The sequence below is a fragment of the Meriones unguiculatus genome, chromosome 12 (genome assembly GCF_030254825.1).
Source record: "Meriones unguiculatus strain TT.TT164.6M chromosome 12, Bangor_MerUng_6.1, whole genome shotgun sequence".
Lineage (NCBI taxonomy): Eukaryota > Metazoa > Chordata > Mammalia > Rodentia > Muridae > Meriones > Meriones unguiculatus.
Genome location: NC_083360.1, coordinates 91,536,239 through 91,559,308, shown reverse-complemented (window position 1 = coordinate 91,559,308; position 23,070 = coordinate 91,536,239). Strand labels below are relative to the sequence as shown.

Sequence of the window (23,070 nt, the reverse complement as noted above, 5' to 3'; positions counted from 1 at the left end):
GCAAAATTGGCTTCTTCTCTAAGAACATCAATTTTTTTTTGTTTTTTTTTTTTGGTGGTGTGGGGGAGACACAACTATTTTTCAACTGGAAGATCTAAGACTAGTCAGGAAACTACAGAGATTAGAAGGCAAACTAGAGTGACTAGGCTAGCGTCTCACTGTTACACTGTTTACTTTGTCAACGTCCACGCACCACAGTTTTAGAGTTTAGCCACTTAATAGAGTGCTGGGGCTAAACGATCAGGCCTGTTAAAGTGTTAGGGTTTAGTCTCTGGTAGGAAGGAAAGCCAAAGAGATGAGAAGAATAGAATACACAGTAACAAGAAAGCCGAAGTGGGGACCACCTGGGGAAAGGAAGGGAATGGGGTCAGGGAACATGGGGTGAGCAGTGGAGGAGAGGGGAGTAACGTAAACAAAAGATAAAAACACCTATTCCTCAAAACTTCCTGAGATTTATCACTTTGTATGCTAACCTAAAAAATTAATAAAAGGCATCAATGCAGAAAAATAAACCTGCAATACTCAAATAAAAAAGTACAGATTCTCTTTTGGGATGGTGGTGGAAAGCAATGAGGTACCATTTTCAAAATGGTCCTGATGCTCACGTTAGTGTAACAGGAACTTGCACTGAGGCCTCCTAACTTGCATATGCTTATATGTGCCATCGGCATAATTTAAACACCAGCATGTTCATTTAACATTATTTGCAAGTGTGACAAAATCGGAACTATTCTTTCCTGTGTGTATATGGGGTGTGTGTGTGTGTTTAACCTAGGTATCATTTCAGGTACATTCTGAGGAGCCAAGTGGGCAGCTCTACCCACCTGAGTGCCCAGAGCTTGGATGTCATGCTCAAAGGTGGTATGCATTCTCTGCAAAGTCTCCACAGTGTTCTGATCCCGTCCAAGCTCCTCAGGGAGTTTCTTGTGTTTGTCCTGGATGCGGCCAAAGATCTCCTTGGCATCATGGTAGAACTTATGCAGTTCATAGGAGGCAGCGAGAATCTGTGTTCTCGTGTCAATGAGCTCTAGGAGGTCAGCCCAGGCTTCGTTGAGACCATCTTTCCACTCCGCAATGGTGGCAGCATCTGAATGTCCAGAGTTGATGAGGTCATCTGCCATATGATTGACTGCATCCACGCGCTCCTGCCCGATGTTTCCTGTGTCTCGAGCAAATTCTCGGAACCGCTCTTGCAACATCTGGAATGGGATGCACATTAAGAAATTACTGAGAGCACTGTGGAGGTTTCACACCGCATTACATGAACGCTGCTGGAAGGAAACACCTAAATGGGAGGCACAGGTTGACATTCAGGCCACAAGAACCACACATCTCTACTGTGGAACATCTTGTCCCTTTATGGAGAGGCAAGCCAACCCAGGACAAAGTCACCTGACAAAAGCACCAACTTGAAACCACACCCATAGCCCTTGATGTGAGTCTAAGGCACTGTATTTGCTCAGAGCCCAGGAGTGTTGGTGGCCTTCCACACCATCACCTACTACTGCACACCGCCCACTCTGCCCCAGGCACTTGCCGTGACATGCTCATAGTCCTGTCCCAACTCATGGGACCCTGCGACCACTTCCCTCTCGGCGATCCACTGCTCCAGGTCATCCACCTCCCTGTTGAGCTGGAATAGTCTGTGCCGCTCATCAAGTTTTCCTCTCCGTTCTTCAGCAAGGTCCTTCAGGCCAGCATACAGCTTATCAACTTTTGACTGCCGCATGCTAATACGCTCACTGAAAAAGAGAGCTAGCAGTGAGGAAAGGACCTCAAATGTCTTCTTCCAGAGAAAAGTGAGTGAAGGTAATACGTTACATCAAATTTCCCCAAAGCAGCTTCTGTTTAACCTATTTTTGTCTAAAAAAATAAAACTCTGAAGAGCCTCAATTTCAAATGAAGCCCGCTCTTTTATTTTTCAATATTTTGCATTAATAACCATCTTTCATTGCCAGAAGGCAGACACTGTCCACTAGGGTCTTCTCTGTCCTGTGCTGCTCTTCGCTGCGGGCAGACCTGGCTCTGGCTGCTCCTGTTTCCTCAGTCTTGGGTGTAACTAAGGATACTGGATCCCACTTCCTTAAGTTTCTCGCCAGAATTCTATCTCATGATAGGAGATGAGGGAGAAAGACTCATGGCTGCCTGTGCTTCCTTGAGAATCTGATTATACACACCTTAAGGTCCTCATGAACCAACAGACCCACTGACTTCACCTTTCCCAACATGTCTTGCACTGGATAAACAAGACACAAAGCCAATTCCTTTCCTTTCTTACGCTTTAAAAGGTGGTTTCTGGGAAAGCCTGATAGGAATCCTCTTCTCTTCAAGGTAACACAGCAGCATGGGAAACAGAAGAGTCAACACCCTAACTTGTTTTCCCTCTGGTTTTCTGAGTAATTATGCAAAAATTACGAAGTGCTGTTGCTTTGGTTTTTCTGAGAGCCATTTTATTTCATAGGTCTAGGTACTCTTCTCTCAGTCTCCTTAAATCACTGCTTTCCCAAATTGACTTTTTTTTTTTTAAAGACAGGGTCTCATTATATAATCCTGGCTAGACTATAACTTGCTATGTAAACCAGGGAGGACTTGAACTCAGAGATCTGCCTCTGGCTTTCAAGTGCTGGGATTAAAGGTGTGCACCACCATACCTGGCCTAAACTGGATGACTTTTCAACCCAAGTACATACTTCTATCACCTCTCTTGATCGACATATACTTTTGACTTATGACACTATTAATCTTTCAACTGGGTCTTAGCCAACATGAGCTATTAACTGGCAAGAACAACTTCTTTTGCAGCATAAGCTCTGCCAATTTCTTTCGGGGTAGGTTAGTAAGACACCTTCATTCAAGAATCCGCAGCCTGGACGGCCTCATTCTCCAAGTGTCTCTCACCTTTCGGGGTGGCTGTCAGCCACCAGGGCCCGGCTAGTCTTCGAGAGCTGGTGTACTGTCTCTGCATAATCCTCCACAGCCTGTTCCAAAATCTGGTGCTTCTTCAACATGGACACGGCACTCTGCTCATCCTGCAAACAACGAGACTATCAAACCAGAGCCAGACACTATGCCTCGAGTGACAGATTAACTTCATGGTGGTGGCACCAAAGGACAGAGCAGTGTGATATGGCTACAGATACATCTGAGAGCACTAGCAGGGACTGAAGGAGGTCTCCACAGTGGGGAACATGCCCAAGGTCCCTCTACGACAAAGAAACCTAGGGGAAAGTCTAATATATCTGAGCTAGCTAAAAACCTGTCTGTTATGTGTATATGACAGCAATCTACAGCCTTAATGTACTTCTTAAAAGCATTTTGTATGTAGAGGACTTCCATTAAAAAAGTAAATGGGCTGGGCATGGTGGGATACGCCTGTAATTCCAGCAATTGGGAGGCAGAGGCAGGTGGATCTCTGTGAGTTCAAGGCCAGCCCAGGCAGGGGTACATTAGCAAAGCCTTGTCTCAAACAAACAAGAAGATGCATATATGTATATCACACACACACATATATATCTATATAAAGTATGTGTAAATAAAATCTATATATTATATAATACGTCTGGATATATCTAGACATAGTACCTACTTATAGTCCTTAGCAGGCCGTCTAAGGCAAGAAGATCATGTGTTTGAAGCCAGTCTGGGCTATATGTTAAGTTCTAGGCCTGCATGTGTCAAATACTTTGCCTTTGTACCAGACTTCAAGTGAAACAGCTGCCAGGTTTTTGATGCCTTTCTTTATGCCTCAGCACCTACAGGGAGCCGGTGAAATTTGTCACAAAGGCATTGTGCAGCTCACAGCTAAAAGGATTTGAGCAGGGCTCTCTTCTGAGGCATACCTCCTGCTTCCTCTCATGGGAGTTGGGAAGCTCCTCTCACCTTGGCCTTTTCCTCAGACATCATGTACAGTTCCTGCTCACTCATCCATGCTTCTGCTTCAGCTGCATCAAAGTAGTATTGCTGAGCCTTGTGTGCCTCCTCGAGCCGTCTATGGCGTTTCTCCGTCTCCTCAATGAGGAGCCCCCACAGCTGCTTCAGGTCAGCGAGCCTCTGCCTGATAGCCTCAGCATTGAGGCTGCTGCTATCTGTGATGATGTTTTGACTCCTCTCGAAGATGTCATCAATGCGAGGCTGGTGTCCCTGGATTTCTTTCTGGAGTGTCTGTCCAAAAGAGGCATAAACATTTTGCTAAATGACCATGGCCTGGTACTTATTTTGAACTGTTGGCACTAAGTAGAATTCAGAAACCTTCAAAGCTCGCTCATTTCCTCTGTGTTATGAGTCACTCATTTATCAGACACAGCTGGCCTAGGCAGAAATGCTTACCTGATTCTTCTTTATCAACAGCTGCACAGTTTGAAGGTTATGGCCATGATCTGTGGAAGTTGCCAAAGGCATCCTCTCGCCGACCCACAACTAGGAAGAATTCAAAGCAAGCACTGGTCAGGAGCACATGGAAGAACACAAAAATGGTCCAAGCAAGAGCAAAAGGATGACAAGGGAAGCTCCGAGGAGGAGAGTCCCAGTCTTCCTTCACAGGGCTGCCAGGGCATACAGTTGCTTCCTCTTGAATAGGCAGGAGTTAGTCTTCCAAATTTACCTCATGCTTGGTGTTAGACACACTGTGTGCCTTATGGTTAGTTTAAGTTCTATTCTAGTGGCACTAAAATCCTGAGTGCCTTTAGAATGCCAGAAAGAAGAGAGTTGTATCTGCATGTGAGGGGGAGACCACTAGAACCCGGCAGATGGGCTACGAGGGCTCAGTTCAGTGACGTGGTCCTAGGTAAGACAACAACTCAGGACACACGGGGGCTACTCACAATCTCGTCTTCCACATCCCTGTTGAACTGATGGATCTCCTTGGAAGCCAACAGATTATGTTTCCTCTCATTCAAGGGCTCCAAAAGCTCCATGAACTTGGTCTGCACAGTCAGCCGTTTGCTGTCCACCTCATCAGTGCTCTTGCCCTCCTGACTCAGTGCCTGGGCCTGGCTCTGGAGTTCCTCAATCTCCTTCTTCCGCACTTCCATCTGATTTTCCAGCATCTGCGGGAGCAAGACTGCATCAGAGCCAGAGGAAACACAGAGATTCTGTCCTGCACTTTGATGAGCACTGGCTGAAGTGGAAGACTGGACTGAAAAATGGAAACTTACACAGTGGAGAAGCCAAGCAACAGAGTACCAGTGCGCACTCCAGCTCCTAGAATCAGCTAGGCAGTGAGGGAACACAACAGGCAGAAGTGGAAGCCAAAGTGTTTATGGGGTGCAGGGGCGCCCGCCTGTGATCCCTCTATCAGGGAGATAGAGGCAGGTGGATCTCTGTGAGTTTGGGGCCAGCCTGGTCTACAAAGTGAGTTCAGGTCATCATACACCAGGGAGCTGGCATCTGGGCTAACCATAACCTCCCCAGAAAGAGGCAGCAGCTACAACTAAACACACCTGTCTAAACTCTAAGAGCAAAGTAGCCAACCTTGTAGCAAAAGGGCGAATGTCCCTTTGGATGACAAAACCAGGCTCGGCAATCAGCCAAGACTGTCTTGGCAGTGACCAGCTCTAAGGATAAATGCTGGGCTTAGGACTGTAAAATACTGCAAAGTTAGGAGAGGAGCCTTTGGAAAAATCTGACCACTAATGTCTTTAAAAGAAAATAGCATAGCTGGGTATGACAGCGCACACCTTTAATCCCAGTACTCAGGAAGCAAGGCAGGCGGATCTCTGAGTTTGAGGCCAGTTTGGCATACATAGTTACAGGACAGCCAGGGCTAGAGATCCTGTCTCAAACAAAAACCAAAACAAACCAAAACCCCAATAACTGACCCAAAGGGTGTGTGTGTACACTTATGGCTGTGTAGCTATCTGCTGCATATTGCATATGCAGACCAGCAGACAAATATGGGTGATATTCTCAGGAATGTCACCCACGGTCTTTGGAACAAGGTCTCGCTGGCCCAGAGCTGATCAATTAGGCTGGTTTAGGTGGTCTGTTTCTGCCTCCCCAGCACTACAGATTACAAGTGCATCCTTAGGCTTACAAGGAAAACAACTTGACTGACTGAGCCGTCTGCTCAGATCAAACCATTGCTATATGTATGTCTGTGTGCACCACAGGCAAAGCTATGAGCCACCATGTGGGTATTGGGACTTGAACCCAGGTCCTCTGGAAGAGCAGCTGTTTTTCTTCACAGCTGAGCCATCTCTCCAGTTCCCAAGGATATACTCTTAATACAACTGTTTTCTCTTTAGTTCAGCATAAATTCACTTGCCCTCAGAATCACTTACTACAACAAAAAAAAACCCTTTTATTTCCTTTACCATCTAGCAAACAGTTCAGTTCAACCATCTCAGATATTCCATAGAAGATATTTTTATTCATATAGATGAGTATTTCACGCAAGCACCGAATGTTGAAAATACTCATCAACAAAACGTTAAAAAGAAGTATTCCCACGCACAGACACTCAACAGTTTCACTAATTATAGTCTTTCCAGTTAACTCTGGAAAGGCCACTGCTGTCAGGGCAAGCACTTCTCTGGGTGGTGAAATGTGTTCCCATGAAAGAGGAATGGCAGAGACTCTTGTTAAGTAAGAGTGAAGATGAGAGCCATGAAGCAGGCATAGCCCAGGCAGAATGCTATCTTGTCCACTTGCCTGTTGCTTTTTCAGCAGAATATTGACGCTGGTAAGGTCTTTGCCATAATCGTCAGATTGAATCTGGCTCTCCAAACCGTGTAGCCATTTGTCTAGATCTGCACAGCTCTGTGTGAAGAGCTCAGCCTTGTTGGCGTCAAAGAGCCGCTGGGCTTTGGTCTGGGTGGTGGATTCAAGGACTTCCCACATTTTATGTAAACCAGTTAGTTTCTCCTTCACCACAGCTTCTGTCTCTGGCTTTTCTGAGATGAGCTGCATTCCTTCCTGGAGAGCACAAACCAATGAGGTTGAAAAGAAACACTGTGCAAAAGAACAAATGTCGCTGGAAGAAAACAAAATGAGACATTTCATCTGTGACTTATCCTTTCCCTCCCCAGCTCCCACATCGACCCATGAAGTTACTGCTCAGCAAAATCAACAGTGGTCTTGTGTGTATATTCCATGGTTTGGGGGGATGTAAACAATGAGTGCTGTGTGTTCTAACAGCTTCAACTGGGGCAATGGGACATTTACGGTTAATAACTTACAACTTCATTCCTCAAAGACAAAACAGAACACACTATTTTAACTCTTGCGAGTCTTCCACATTCCAGTGAAAAGAAAGGACGGTGAGAAACACATACTTCTATTACACTGCACAAAATCTGCCTATGTGAATATACACTGTAAGTATTACCACAGTTAGTGTATAGTAGCCACTCATGCATGCACATGTGTGTACCACATATGTAAAACTCAGAACATACATCATTTTAAAATTTATGCAGTTGCATCTGATAAATAAAGCTGGCCACAAAGCAAAAGTTTTATGGTCAATGGTGGCGAGGAAGGTACAGACTCATGGTCCATCAGTAGCCAGTGATCACCTGAAAGTCACTGGAAGACAAACCAAGCCACATGTTGTGTCTCTGCTTCTCTCCCTGCTGGGGGACTGAAGTCAAAAACTGTTAAGTGCAAGTGGAGGACTGCTGCTGGCTGTGTAACGTTTGTCAGTGATGACATATGGCTCTAAAAGTACCCCAAATGAAAGGCATTCATTTCCTCTCCTCCCTCTCCCAAGTTCTTCTCCCCAAGGCTGCAGTGTGGAGATGAGGATGAGGGGACAGGCCTCACCAAATACTTAACCCACCTTCTCAATTTTGTCAAGCCATTCTTTGTTGGATGCAAGTTCTGCCATGAACGCTTGGTGCTTTAACCATTTACTGTGCAGGTTTCTGGCTTCATCGTAAGACATGTCCTGGGCTGTAAGCATCTTTTCATTGATCCAGAGGGACAGCTAGGGTAGAAGAGCAAGAAGTTTTCAGAACTGTCATCAAAGACTTAACCTTTTTCTCAGAATGTAATCCCAGAAAGGATTACATTCGTGGCGTACTACACTTTCCATGTCAACAGAACGCTGGATGGTTACTTTGCACCTCTGACCCATCTTGCACCCAAGTTTGATACAAATGGTGGACCTAACATTAAATCTACAAGTACAAAAGTTCCGAAGCAACTTCTAAACTCAACACTCTTGCCCAGCTTTCCCAAAAAAAGGCTGTGACTGAAGTTTTGTTCAAACTAGTTTAAAACACAAGCTTTTTCCTCCCCCAGATAACTGTGACAACTATCACATGTTAATTGTCACTGTCATTTAATTCATCTGTCAACCATACACTTAAAACAATCTACACAGCAGCATTGACACACACCTTGAATACTAGCACTCAGGAGACAAAGGCAGGCAGATCTCTATGAATTCCAGGCCACCCTGGGCTACAGCGCGAGTTCCAGGGACAGACAGGGCTACACAGGGAAACCCTGTCTTGAAAACCCCCAAAGCCAAAACCCACAAAGCTGCTCATTTATCTACTCAGTGTAGGTGTGGGAACATTAAATGCGCACTGTGGAGCTAACACAACCATGGCACCTTCCTTCATGTCCATCAACTGTAAATCACCTTTGCTTGTTTTTCTATAGCCTCCAGCTCCCTAAGGGACCTTCCATTCAGAATAAGAACACACCACAGAACCTGATCCTGAGACCAACCGTGTATACTTGTGCAAGCCATACAAAGCTTGCCAGCTGCTGACAGACTGAAGTGAGTTCTAAGAGGTTTGGGAGAGGAGTTGGCCAAGCACCAGGCCTTGACCCATATCTCATTCAGGCTTTTATCCCAAGTCAGCCTGCTTGGGACACAGTGACAAGGCCAGAAACACAGAAAGGAATCCATACTCAGCTGGACCACAGGTGTCTTCAGGGACATCTCGCTTCACCTGGATGACGGTGACCAGCTTACTTTAAAGTCGTAACTGCTCACTGTGAGTCTGCACCTGACCATTGTCATGGTCTCACTTCTCCAGGTCTATAAATGGCATCCTCACAAGTCTCTGTGTTCCCAAAGCCTTTCATTCACACCCCGGATGCTGCTGGGATCGGCTTACCCACATATTTGCTTTAACAGCAGCAGGTCTGTTCTTTATAAAATGTCAAGGAGGGCAGAGCAGGTCACAAGAGAACTGCTCGCTATGAGGCTAGGTACTGGCTCCATCTTTCCCATGTTATTCTTCATGAAGAAGAACCAGAGGGGGCAAGGTTCAAATGAAATCCTTTGTAATCAAAGATCATTGATTGGTCAAACAATAAGCAAAGTACATTTTCTACTTTAAAAGAATGTAACTATTTTCTAGCTATCTAAGTGTCTAAAATGTGAAATACTATGGCCATTCATCCATCTAAGAAGAAAAGAGATAAAAGAAAATCAAATGATAAAAATTCCTTAGTATACCAAACTAGTCTCCCACGATGGAGGGTACTTGTTGATTCAACCTGCCAAGGACATTCACTTATTTCCACTATCCATAACACCCAAGTGGGATTTTTTTTAAAGGAGAAAACACTACATAAAAATCAGGATTATCAACCAATGTGCTCTTTCCTTAACATATTGTCCTACAGATAAGGAATCATGTAGTGTAATACAGTGCTGTGGGTCTATGGAACTAACGAGCCAGTTCAGTGAGTCAGAAAGGTCATGTCAGAATATGCTCATTCTCTGCTGAGAAGAACACTGCAGATGGAAAAAAAAAAAAAAGAAGAAGAAAATGCTTTAGTCACTGAACAAGGCTCAGCACTGACCTCAGTCCTGTGCCAGATGTGTTTGTACTGCCTTCCTGGGAAAACAAAACAAGAAGAACCAAACAAACAAAACCAACTCCACTTCAGACAATTGCAAGAGAATGAACCTGCCACAGCTTTCAGATCACCTATATAGGACGCTCCACCAAAACCACACTGTGAAAATTAAGATGCTCCCACATGGGTATATGAAATGAGCAAGTAGGTCCCGGTTCTAACTGTATTCCAGGACAATGGCTGCACCCCCCTCCCCCCATGTTTATGGGGCTGGCAACAAAGTCCGGTCTCACAATCCTTGCCTCTTTTATTTAGTCAAGGCACCCAGGAGAAAGGGTGTGTGTGAGAGAGAGTTGTGGGGAGGGGCTGGGTGTGGAGGAGGAAACAAACCCCTGAATTCCCTGGACCTTGAACATGAACAGTCAGTAACAGAATTGAATTTGACCTCTGGGTGCTTTGCAAATAACTACCATCATAAACCATAGTCAAATATGAGGATGGTCTATACAACCTCTATTCTCAAAAGGCTTAAAACTGGGTATATTTAAATGAGGCAGAATGATGGACATTAGTAGTGCAAGAATGTGTGACACTTTTGGGAAGTAATATACTCTACACAGAGTCTTGAAACCACCAAACTTGACTCAAATTTTGTCCCATGCTGACTATATGCTGTGTGGACATCGCACTCTCAGCAGTCCCTTGGTTGTGCCAAAGTTAAGGAATCTTGCAGCACGGTGGCTGAACAAGACATAAGCACAGGGAGATGCGCACGGTGGTCCCAGAGAGACCTACAGATCACTTCCCTCAACGTAAGCTCCAACAGGGGGGGAGCTGTATCTCAACACCGCCAATGAGAACCCATTTTCTCTGAGAGAAATTTTGCAGGAAGCCTGGGCCGGCCTGAAGGTCACTGGAATTCACTCAAGAATGCTGGTTTATAATGCAGGTGTGTGCTGTTGGGGGAGGGGGTACCAAGAACCAGCATCTTGTGATCCACTGGGAAGTACTGTCACTTTAGTAACTTTCTCCATAGTTTTCTATTTACGAAACCTGTGCCCAGGTTACTAAAAAACAAAGTGCTAGAAATGTCAGCTAAAAGCAGGCTCCTCTCAGGGATTAATTATCCCCATGACATTCATCTGTCTACTCCTTGGCATTCTTTTCTCAGACTTAGCCTGGACTTGACCATGGTTTCACCAATCAATTTCTTTCTTTCTTTTTTCCCAGAGCTGAGGACCGAACCTAGGGCCTAGCAAGCGCTCTACCACTGAGCTAAATCCCCAACCCCAATCAATTTCATTTTATCAACTTGCCCTGTAAAAGTGGGAGCAAGACTGGGGCAGTGGCTCATACCATAACCTCAGAACTTGGGGGGTAGGGGTGGGGAGCTGGAGCAGAAGCAGGTTTCAGGCCAGTTTAAACTACAGTGTGACACAGCTGAGAGAGAGAGAGAGAGAGAGAGAGAGAGAGGCAAACCAATAAAAGCGAGCATAACAGAGCCCATCAATTCTCTGCTAAAGGAATGCAGTCTCAAGCGATGCTTGTTTCAACATCAAGTGATGTTTGTGACACAAGCCAATGTGCAAGCTTCTCTCCTGCACATCCTTTCCCAATTCCCTCCTGTACTGAGAACCCGCAAGTGTCCATGCTCTCCTCAGAGCCCACTTTCTCTGTGTCTTCTTGGAACATGAATCTGACTGAGTGCATGTCTTCTCTACAGGGTTATTCATGTGCCCCTGACACTCAGAAGCAGCATCCCTAACATGGGTGCTTAAAGCCGACACATTAGCAACATAGTTTAGGGGGTTCTCTTCTTAAGGTTTATCTGACAGAACATATTGAAAGGTTCACAGTCCCTTCAATGGCCACAAATAGCTTTTGTCACAAAGAATCTAGCACGTCTGTTTTATATCTTTGAACATACAGCTACAGGGTGTTGGTGACGAGTTAAACTATATTCTTAGCACACAAACCAATTCCGCCCTGGCCCCTGGCCCCTGGCCCCCAGGTCCCTACATCCTCTTGTGGATGCTCCTCATCCCATTTGGGGCTCCAAGGGAATTTATTCTAATAAACCAGCGAGGATGGAACCCCACTACAGTTCCCTGGCAGATGAAGAAATATGATGTGCTCATGAACTCATACATGTGGAGCTTGCTACATGCTTTTCTCCCCGACTAGCTTGCAGAGAGACTACATCTTCCTGGCCAACTTTAGTTTTCAAAGTTTGTTTATGCACTTATCAGGGGAGAATCATGACATCAATACCACATGTTAAAACTTGGTTTTGGGGGCTGCAGAGATGCCTCAGAAGTTGAGAGCACTGACTACTCTTCCAGAGGTCCTGAGTTCAATTCTCAGCAACCACAGGGTGGCTCACAACCATCTACAATGAGATCTGATGCTCTCTTCTGGCATGAAAGCACACATGCAGGCAGACGCTGTGTACATAATAAATAAATAAAAACAAAACAAAACAAACCTTGGTTCTGGACATCCAGAGCAACACTAGGCCTAAGTCCCCCCCCCCCTGCAAAGGTCTGAAATGAAGACATCTGAATTATAGTTTTAAATTTTTTGTTTTTTTTTTTAAAGATTTATTCATTTTTATTATATGTTTATGTGTGTTTTGCTTACATGTACAGCTGTGTAGCATATGCTGGCAGTGTATGCGGAAGCCAGAGGAAGGGGTCAGATCTCCTGAAACTGGAGTTTCAAGCAGCTGTAAGCCTAACTGAACGTGGATCCTCTGGAGGAGCAAGCCAGTGCTCTAACCACCAAGCATCTCTCTAGCCCTGTATCTCTGGTTTAATATATAGACAGTTCCAGTACTTAAACGTACCATATTTCAAAGAGTTAAAACAACACTAAAAGCTTTTCGGGGTATTTCTGGACGTCACTGCTCGGTAGAGTTTTCTGAGATGACGTAAAGTATCTGCATCTGTGTTGTCCAATGTGGTAGCCAGCAGTGGTCTGCCAGAACGGTGCTCTGAATTTTAACTTACAAGGAAACGGCCACAGGTAGCTAACTTAAGCATAGCCCTATGCTATAACATCCTAAACTGTAAATGAACTGACAAGCTAAACTACTGATAATACAGTTCCTCCAAGTGCACTAACGGGGGTGCTAACCCACAACCACGAGTAACTCATGGACTTCCCGCTTCATTCATTTCACATTTCAACGCTTCTCTGCAAATGCAGGCTGGCTGCTGCTGGAAAGCACACAGGATGACTGACGGGCAGCGTACCTCTTGACAGTCTTGGAGGAATTTCTGCAGATCTCGGTTGTCCTTTAATCTCATCAGAAGTTCACTGGCTGCCTCTCGATTCTTCCTGTGTCTGTCAAGAGAATTAAATAATTTAAAAATAATCAAATGTAGAATTATAAGTGGATTTCTTCCCTGGGTTTCTGTATGTCCTAAGAACTGTTTGCTTACAGTTTGTAACTATTTGACAGAGGCAAGATGGAGAAATTTTAGCATCTCCCAAATGTGTAAGCCATAGTAGGTACAAAAGAGACCCAAACACCTGTTAATAACACACAATAGGCCAATGATAGTCACTGCACACATTTAAATGCATCTAATTCCAGAAGAGAAAATCTGAGTGTGCACTGTGCATAAGACCCTGTTACTGACAATGTGGAAGACTTTGAAACATATTCTCTAGAAACTTGTAACTGGAAATAAGGCTAAAAAAAAGAATACATATCATATAATTGCTGGGCCAGAGAGAGGGTCTATTGGTTAAGGGCACTGGCTGCTTTCTGGTCCCGAGTTCCATTACCAACACCTGTATGGCAGCTTACAAACTTCTGTAACTCCAGCTCCATGGGATCCACGTCCCTCCACAAGCCCCAGGCACTCATACACCGGACAACATACCCACACACATAAAGTACATAGCTAATAAAAATGCATCATGTAAAGATCTTTTTTCTTTCTTTAGATAAGGCTGGCCTTGAACTCAGAGAGGTCTCTGTCTTCTGAGTGCTGGAATTAAAAGCATGCACTATCACACCCCGCCTGAATATTTTGAAATATTTTCTGATAAATTCCTATCTTGGGAAGTCATCACACCGAATACCACAAATGAAAAATTTCAGACCTGTGGGGCCATATAGCTTATTCAATTCTACTCTTGATGGGGTAAACAACAAAAACTCAAAACAAACAAAACCTCAAACCTTTAAGAGCTTGAAGTTTTTGCTGAAAGTGGTAAGCAGAATGAGAATCAGGTACACACAGTCTGAATCCTAAGTTGCTGGCAAATGTCCTTCTTGTGCCACTGGCACAAGTCTCCAGAGACTGGAATGGCAGGGGAATTACAAGAAAGGGCTGCTAACGCAATGACGGCTCAATGGTGAGGGGCAACAATACGCCACGAGGACACTTCTCTAACATCCCTGGTCACCCTTGCAAGAAAGAACGGCTACACTAAGGGTATAAAGTGCAGGGACAAAGACAAAGTACAGAGGCTGCACATGTGGCTCAGCTAGGGGAATGCTGTCCTACCTAGCATATCAGACACGCAGTAGCACTTCTCTTGGGCACCACACAAAACCGCAAGGTGGGGCATGCCTGTAGTCACAGTACTACTGAGTTGAGGCAAGAGAGTCAGTTACTCTCAAATTCAGTCAGCCTCCGCTAACTGAACTGGAGGTTAACAGGGAGAGCTGGGCTTCCACTGTGATTCTCAAAGCAATTCTTTACTCTGTGAGCCTAGGGACAGGAAAGTCCTGCTAGCCAACAGTGGAAGTGAGCAAGAACAGCTCAGGAAGCCCACAGTGTTGAGTGACACTCAGAAGCTTCCTCAGGACAAAGAGAGACCTGTGTATGCACCACACACCCTCAGTGAGTGCTGACAGTTCATGACATCGCAGCTACCATCCATCTAAAGACCTAAAGAAAAAGTTCCCCATCCCAAGGCTGTAAGAATACTACAAATAGCTGGGTGTGTGCCTTTAGTCCCAGCACTTAGAAGGCAGAGCAAGTTCCAGGACAGACAGGGCTCCTGGCTACAGAGAAACCCTGTCTTGAAAAACAAAACCAAAAAAATAACAAAAAGAAATATCACAAATAAAAACAACACAACCATTAAAATGTTTGACACACACAGGGAATTTTTTTTCCTTTTGAGTTTCTGTAGCTTTCCATGAATAAGGAGATTTTAACACTTAGCCAAAATCCAAGCATGCTATTTTGTCACTGATATTCTTTATCAGAAATCACAAACTAAAGAAAGACTTCAATGAACCTGGGCTGAAGGAATAAGCATCTGAAAATGTTCATCAAGAAAGAATATCAAGAACATTTGAAAGGCCCTTACCCTCAAATTGCAGTTATTTACAGGAGATTTAATAAATCTTGGAGTGGGTGATCATTTAAGTTGCACCTAGTGGCAAAATGCAGTTAGTTTTTGCCTTTAATCAAAGGTCTTGGAAAAAAGGGTTCATTCTCTTCATCACAGCATCCCAGGCAAATGCCACAAAAGCAAAGAGACAAACGCTGGGGTAACAAGATGTGTATTCTGACGCTCTCTGAAGTGACGGAATGACAACCATTTCAAACACTGTTTAAACATTCCTTCCTTAAGGGAGAAAAACCACCAGGCAGAGTCTGAATGCATCTCTTACACAACCTCGCCTTATGCACGCAGATTTCATGAGATCATGAAGAAGGTTCAAGTCCAAATGACAGTGCGAGGGGGTGGGCATGGGAGTGAGCACGGCTGTAACATAGCATGCTCTGAGATTAAACTGCCTCAGATATCACTGAGCATGAAGCCTTGTATGAAGATATGTGCCTGTGACCCCAGCACTTAGAAGGGTGGGGCAGAAGGATTGCTGAATGTGAGGTCAGCCTGAGCTAAAGAGTAAGACTGTGTTTTACCAAACCAAACCAAACCAAACGAAACCAAACTAAAGCAAACAACCAAACAAAATGAAACCAAACCAAAGACAGTTTGAATGGCTGAAAGGCTTATGGTGACATGTGACACTCATAAAAGAAAAACTTAGAAATGTTCTCACATTTGGGTCATGGATTAAGTAACAGAAAAGGGACCAGCCTTCTCAAATACGGCTGTTGTTTTTACAATCATAAAAGTACTTTATGGGGGCTGGAGAGATGGCTCAGCAGTTAAGAGCACTGACTGCTCTTCCAAAGGACCTGGGTTCAATTCCCAGCACCCACGTGGCAGCTCACAACTGTCTGGAACTCCTGTTCCAGGGGCTCCAATACCCTCACAGAGACATACATGCAGTCAAACACCAATGCTTTATTTCCATCTCTCACCACTTGTCCCTGTAACAAGACTGGCTCTATAACAAGTGCTGGATTGACCTCAGCTTCCTTGGAGTTTGAACAAAGGCATAAAATAATTTGACGACACCAACCCACGTGAGAGGGTCAATGGATGGTTTTAACGTCAACCTGACACAGGCCACAGTGACTCGGGAAGAGGGGTAATGCTGAGAGCGGTGCACGCGCTGGAGGCCCACCTTGTGAAACTTCAGGGGAAGCAAAGCTTCTGTTGGGTCTATGTATGTGATATTTTAGATTAAGAATCTGCAGAAATCAGTGAGATGGCTCAGTGGTTAAGGCACTTGCTGCCAAGTTCAATCCCTGGGACCTACATGGTAGAACAGAACTGGCTTCTGCAGGTTCTGACTAACATCCATATAGTAAGTACATACACCCTCATAGAAAAGAAACAAAATAGAAAAGATATTTTTAAATAGTTCATTAAAAAAAATCTGTGGAAATAAAACCTACACTTTGCTGGGACAACCAAAAGTATTTCCTTCGGATCAGCATAAAGAAGCTGTGGTTGAAAGCGGGCTGCGCTGCCACTTAGGCTGGTAGGGGGACTTGGAGCTGTAAGGGTCATCCCAGGTGGTGCCGGCTTTGAGGGCCTGATGCGGTCACGGAGAGCAGCTCAGAGGCCGTGAGAGGCCCTGGGTGAAGGTGCACACTCAGCAGCAGTGGAGACCCAGGACTGAAGGGGTCAGCGAGGGAAGCCGAGCACCATGGGGCAGCCTCTGAGTACCTGAAGAGAGCCCCGGAAAGGCTACTGGCAAAGTTTCACACGGGGCCAGCGGAGGCCCAAGCATGGAGATGCCAATACCATGGGACGCCCAGCATGGGCAGCAGCTGCTGCAGAGTGGAGCCGATGAGCACAGGCGACAAGCTGTGTGTGCAGTGGCTGGCTGCAAGCCCCTTGCAACCCGGCAAATCCTGAGTGGGTCCCAGAAGTCTGGACACTGAGCTTTTTACAACTGTTGGACTTTGATTTCTCTGTGACTGTACTTTGGTTCTTCACTCTTGAATTAAAAAAGCATTTATTTTTTATTTGAAAGAAGGCACAGTTTAAAGACTGAAATTTTACAGACTCTGAATTTTTTTTTTAATAGACATCTTAAAGAGAGTACAGATAAATGGAGACTTTAGGTATTTTAGAGGCTTGACCTTTCAAAGAGACTACTGATGCTTTAAAGAAATTAAATCTTTAATCTCAGAACTCAGAGATAATCTCAGCACTTGGGAGGCTGAGGCAAGCAGATCCCTGAGTTTGAGGCCAGCCCTCATCTACAAAGCATGTTCTAGGACAGCCTAGGTGACACAGAGAAACCTTTCCTGAAAAACAAAAGCAAGCAAGCAAACAACCCTGAGAAATCCTAAGGCGGCCCTGACACCCAGCAGCCAGCCTTCTTTAGAGTCAACAGCCCTACGCAGCTATGCGCTTGTGGAGGCAGCAGGCCAGCAGCATGCCTGTCCACACGGGCATGTCTAAGGGCCACCAAGTCAGCGTGTGCGCCTCACGGGCAGGAACAAGACACACTACATTCACAAATGAGACAGTGTTAGGAAAGGAGAAATGTTGGTTTTCACAGTCACTTAGATTTTGATAGAATTTTTGTTTTTGAAAGCAGTACACACAGAATTAGAATAAAAGTTATACTGTATCTTACAGACCCACCCTTAGAACACATAATAAGCTCCAACCTAAGTGCAAGAATGTTGTAACTGCTAAATCTGAGCACCAAAGCAACTCCCCTCTGTACCTTATGTCTTATTTTAAGTTGACCGGGCCCAGATTCCCAGGAGACCCTTTTAGATGTGGAAAGCAAAGGACTGCCAGCAAGCAGCTCTTCTGAACTGCGTAAGTATGACAGCTGAAGAGCCTTAACATCAGTCTCAAAAGAAGACCGTAAGTTCAGTGTAGGCTGCAGGCAGAAGGAAACTGTGACAACAGAGGCTAACAATCCATCTACATGGCCAGCCCAGAAGTGACCCTCACAAGTGTACCTGAACTTTAACCAGAACAGGGAAGACCCAGATTCAGAGTATACAGACCTTCAAAAACCAGGGAGACAATCTTCTAGGAGAGAGGAGGAAGAGAAGACGATATAAAACTCTTTAAAGCCGTAGATAAGGAGAAAATGTCTTTTTCTATCATCACGGCAGGGGAGAGGGGTGATTATGCCAGCACCATCCATGGCAATTTTCTCAGAAACAGCAGATACTGCTCCTGCATGGCTCTCTTAGGTACCTAAGAGTACCTCTCCTCTCCTGACAGGTGCCTGATCAGTGTCACACGGATGAAGGAGAATGTGGCCTGGGCTAGGAAAGCTTGGGCTCTCTCGGTCCTCTCAGGAGAGCCACCATGACAATTCGGCAAGCATGCGACTCACGGAGGACAGCTGCATATGGCACTTCCATGCTCTGGCCGTGTTCTAGATAGTTTCCCAGCTTTCTTTTAAGGACATGTGTACACGCCTTGCAAGAGCCACGCTCGTGGCCACATACCTACCACCCACTCATTTTCTGAGTGGGTAGCTGGAATTCTGATAGGTGCCTATATTCTGCTCACTGGGAAATCCAAACCCACAGTCCCAAAGACTTTTGGTCAACGACTCAGGAGTTTAACAGTCTGAGGGTACAGAACTTCACTCAAGCATTTAAAACACTGTACCTGTCATCAATAGAGTCCACCTTCTCCTGGATGCGATCTGAGCTGATGTTGCCATCGCTCACCAGCCTTCGGCCAGTCTCCACCACAGCATTGATCTTCTCCTCATTGGCATCCATGGTAGTCATGAAGTCCTCCTGCTTTTTAATAGCTGCTTCAGCTCCTTCCAGAGTAGTGGGCATTTCGGTATGAGCCAAAACATACTCCTGGTTTTAAAAGAGAAAGAGAGAGAAAAAAAAATATACGACGACCCAAAATGACATGTCATATTAACAAAAAAGTTTTCCCTGTGTTTCCCTACAACCATTATTTCAGTGTACTTCTACTCCACAAAATAATTTATTGAAGTTAATTTACTAAAAGTTTGAAAGGCAAACACACACACACACACACACACACACACACACACACACACACACACAAACAACCAAACGCATACACGCACGCACCCGCCCAAGCTCAACACAAGTCGCTCCATGTCCATAAGTGGTAAAGATTATAAACTGATTTTCCCAAGCAAAGCTTGGTCTGTTGGCTGCAAGAGTCCTCTCACGTCCACAAAGGTGACAGCAGCATTTCCTTGACAGACTCTCCTTTAAGAAGGATTAATCTTGACAGCAGCCATCTTTAGCTGCTTTTATTATTCTCATCTTTGCTTTGTATACTTGGGTGGAATTCTTGATCTTTCTAAAATAAAAAATAACCCCCCCAGCATTTGCTCACTGTATTTAAATTGGGCTAGCACCCACAGAATGTTAAATTAAATGAGGTATTACGAGGACCTTAATGGTAAACGTAACAGAACTATACTCTGCAGGCAAAGTAGCTGAAAAAGTCTAGGTTTTTCATGGTGAGGAATTTCAATGCCATGAAGAGTCGGGGTGGGGACCTCCGTTTCAGATAATACATGTAATTTCACATCGGCACGGACTGAGCCTGCTGCTTAGCCAAGGTCTCACACACCAGCCAGGGCACCAACAGGATGGAAGCCAAGGCCATGCCTAACATTACCTGATTATTAAGAAAAGCTTCAGCTTGCTTAGTGTCCCTAAGGAACTGCTGGTAGGCATGGGACTGGGAAAGAAGATTTTGTCTGTTCTCCCACATTTTGTGAAGTTCATTCCAGCCAGTGTCTAAGGCCTGCAGCCGCTGCCGCAGGAACATGTACTGGGCATCAGTCTGTCCCTGGGTGACCATCTCACCCATGTCCCTCATCTTCTGGTAGTCTTCCTCATAATTGTCAATCTCATTTTTGATATTCTCATGCTGTGTGAGAAGCTTCTCTGCCTCAGTCAGGGTGTTGGGCATGTCCTCTGAGGCGATAGCAGTCTGGGTCCTGGAGAGCCAAGACTGGAAGTCATCCAAGTCCCGCAGGAACTGCTGCAGCTTGCTGGCCTCTCCCAGTGAGGCCTCTCGGTTCTTGAGGGTGGTCTTCATTTCCTCCCACACGTCACTAATCTCGGCCAGCCGAGACAGGATGGCTTGCGCCTGGTCAGGGTGCTCGGACTCCAGCTTCTCGGCTTCTTTCTGCAGGTCGCTCAGCTTCGCCTCAATGGCCACCAAGTCTCGTTCCATGCCGGTCAGCTTGCGCTGCAGGGCCATGACACCTGCTAGGTCGTTGCCAAGGTCTTGGGTGGACTCAATAACTTTGGTCTTTTCCCGGATCCAGGATTTGGTTTCATTGCACTCAAGGTGGTAGTTCTGGATGCTCAGAGCAGACAGAAGAGCATCCTTTTTCCTGTCCACAAGTTCTCTGAACTGACTCCACCTGTGAATACAGAGAGAGCAACATGAAAAGAGACACCAAATCCTTTCTTTGATAACTGTTTTCACTTGTTTGTTTCCATGTCATGCAGTAAATACCTGTCACATGGTTCAGTGAACAGTTACAACACATCTGCCCCACAGGGCCTAGTGATCCATGCCTGCTGTACTCACCACATACACCTCAAAGCTACTCCGGAGGAGTACTTCCCAGACTCAAAGACTTTTGAACAACCTAATCCACTATGTCTGTTCAACAGAAAGGCGGGGTTAGGACAAAGGTCTTCCCTGACCACTGAGGCTTTCTTCAACAAATTAGGCTTCACTATAGAACACTGCTCTAGACTTCAATTAAAAAGGGAGAACACAGGTTTTATCTTGCTGCCTTCCACCATACTGGGTACAGTTAACCAAGGCTCTAGTTTCAATTTGGGGGTAAGTAGGTGCTGGGTGGTTGACTCATGTTCTGAATGATGTCAGCTCACCCTAAAAGCTGCTTCTTGCAAAAACACAAAGGAGAATACGTGGAAAAGCAGGTGCCAATGTCATGACATCTGTGCTGCAAGGCCAGAGAACCTGTGCAGTCCCCTCCCCCTGACCAGACCCACCCAGGGACAGCAGGCACACGGCTGAAGCCATGCATACCTCGTGTTGAGTTTGTCCTGCTGAGCTCTGATTTCCTTTTCACTGGGGTGGCCACTGTGCATCAGCTGCCGCGCGATCTGGTTCACCACAGCAACCCGGGAAGCCTGGTTGTTCATTTCTGGTTCGAGGCTCTCAAACCTGAGAAGAGAAATTCAAAATGGTGGTGACTTCCATGTGTCAGGCGGCCCTCAGCACGCAGGCGGCAATCTCACTCACCTGTGCTGGATGACCTCCAGGTTCACTCACCTGTGCTGGATGACCTCCAGGTCTTCCAGCTTCTCTGGGATCTGCATGTTGTTGAGCCACTGCTCCTTCTCGTCAATCCAGAGCTCGCAGGCATCAGCCTCGCTGAACATCTTGTAAAGGGCCAGGGTGTCCTGCAGCGCCTGCTTCCTTAGCCGAGTTAGCTCCGCCACCTCCTTGTAGCGCTCCTCAATCCCTGCCAGTCGGCCCTTCACGTCTGGGGACTCCGCATGTGCTGGGGGAAGGGCACTAGCTTGCTCGTGTAGTGTGTCGATAGTGGGCCTGTAGTTGGTGATCTCTTCTGCTACATCCTTATGCTTCTTGACCAGAGACTGTGTCGAGTACTCATCGTGGCCCACATCGTTACTGGAGACGATCTTGAGGATATCGAGCATCCAGGCATCAATGTCATCAGCATCAGCCTGGAACTGGTGCAGTAGTGAGGCCTCCTCCAGGCGCTTCTTCCGAATGGCTGAGAGCTGCTCCAGGTTGGCCCACTGCTCCCGGATGTAAGTGATTCTCTCTCGGATCTTTTCTGATCCTAAGTGTTCCTCTGCAATCATGTCTTCACCTTCTTTAATGGCCTGCTCGAAGTGGCCACTACGGCCACTCATCTCATCCTCAAAGGCCCGGTGCTTGCTCAGCAGGCGCATGACACTAGTCAAGTCCTTTCCGTAATCATCTGAGGACAGGATCTTCTCCTTCTCCCGTATCCAGCCTTCCTCCTCTGCCATCTCCCAGAAGAACTTCCAGAGGCGACGATACTCTTCCAGTCGAGCCCTCCGCTCAGCTGCCAGCTGACAAAGCTCTTGATAGCAGAACTCCATGTGGGCAACACGGTCTCGAATTACCTGGGGGTCGCAGGGCTTGTAGCCTGTTTTAACACCAATGAAAGAATGCTGAGTGTCCAATAGTTTCCTGCTCATTTGCAGAGAGTAAGTTATATTCCATGTTCTAGCTTGATTACAGGTTCAAGTCTAAGCAGTGCCACATGAAAAGCAACAGGATAGTTCCTGAGCTCCTGACTAGAACAGGAAGAAGGAGCTATGATATGTACTGCTCTTTTGGCCCAACTGTAGACAAAGAGATCATTTATAAACCAAGAAAGCACATGCATCAGATGAAAGAAGGCAGCTGTGTTTTCTTGGCTAAGAAGCAAACATCCTCTCAACAGCACGGACCAGGTACAAAAGTTGTGAGCTGCTGGAGTAGCCACAGCAGGCTACTGGTACACATCTCTACTGAGCATGGACGGGCAGCATTTTCACTGCCAGATAGATGCCAAGGCTCTCAAAACCAAATAGCATTTTAATATTTAAAGAAAATATGTGTCTATTTCAGAAAAAACACAGTGCTGGAGTATTAAAACTAACAAACAAACAAAAAACCCACCCCACTGCACACATTATAACTCAAAAGCAAATAATCCTCCTTAAACCCACAATGCTACAGTATCTTACACGTTCCATTACCATGCACAGCGTTTGTATTTTATAGATGCGCTTCTGTTGCTGAGGAGAGGTCTAGAACAGTCCATTCTTCTAAATGTAATTTTATTTATATATTTATTACAATTGATTCACGTTGTATCCCCGCTGCAGCTCCCTCCCTCATCTCCTCCCAGTCCTACTCACCCTCAATCTTCTCCCCCATGCCCTTTCCCTAGTCCCCTGATAG

The 23,070-nt window shown here is 45.6% G+C and overlaps 1 protein-coding gene across 5 annotated transcripts in view; it reads right to left on the bottom strand.

The window, feature by feature from the left end:
• The window catches only part of Sptbn1 (spectrin beta, non-erythrocytic 1), a 162,786-nt gene that overhangs the window by 17,735 nt on the left and 121,981 nt on the right, over positions 1-23,070 (bottom strand). For all 5 annotated transcript variants that reach the window (XM_060366191.1, XM_060366189.1, XM_060366190.1 and 2 more), the window contains 13 exons: positions 21,397-22,267; positions 21,151-21,288; positions 19,753-20,509; positions 18,745-18,947; positions 13,017-13,107; positions 7,778-7,924; positions 6,649-6,912; positions 4,821-5,045; positions 4,327-4,416; positions 3,880-4,161; positions 2,899-3,029; positions 1,538-1,742; positions 825-1,199 (listed from right to left, as the gene is read on the bottom strand). In XM_060366191.1, the coding sequence (XP_060222174.1) occupies positions 825-1,199; positions 1,538-1,742; positions 2,899-3,029; positions 3,880-4,161; positions 4,327-4,416; positions 4,821-5,045; positions 6,649-6,912; positions 7,778-7,924; positions 13,017-13,107; positions 18,745-18,947; positions 19,753-20,509; positions 21,151-21,288; positions 21,397-22,267 (3,779 nt within the window). The remainder of the gene's footprint in view (positions 1-824; positions 1,200-1,537; positions 1,743-2,898; positions 3,030-3,879; positions 4,162-4,326; positions 4,417-4,820; positions 5,046-6,648; positions 6,913-7,777; positions 7,925-13,016; positions 13,108-18,744; positions 18,948-19,752; positions 20,510-21,150; positions 21,289-21,396; positions 22,268-23,070) is intronic.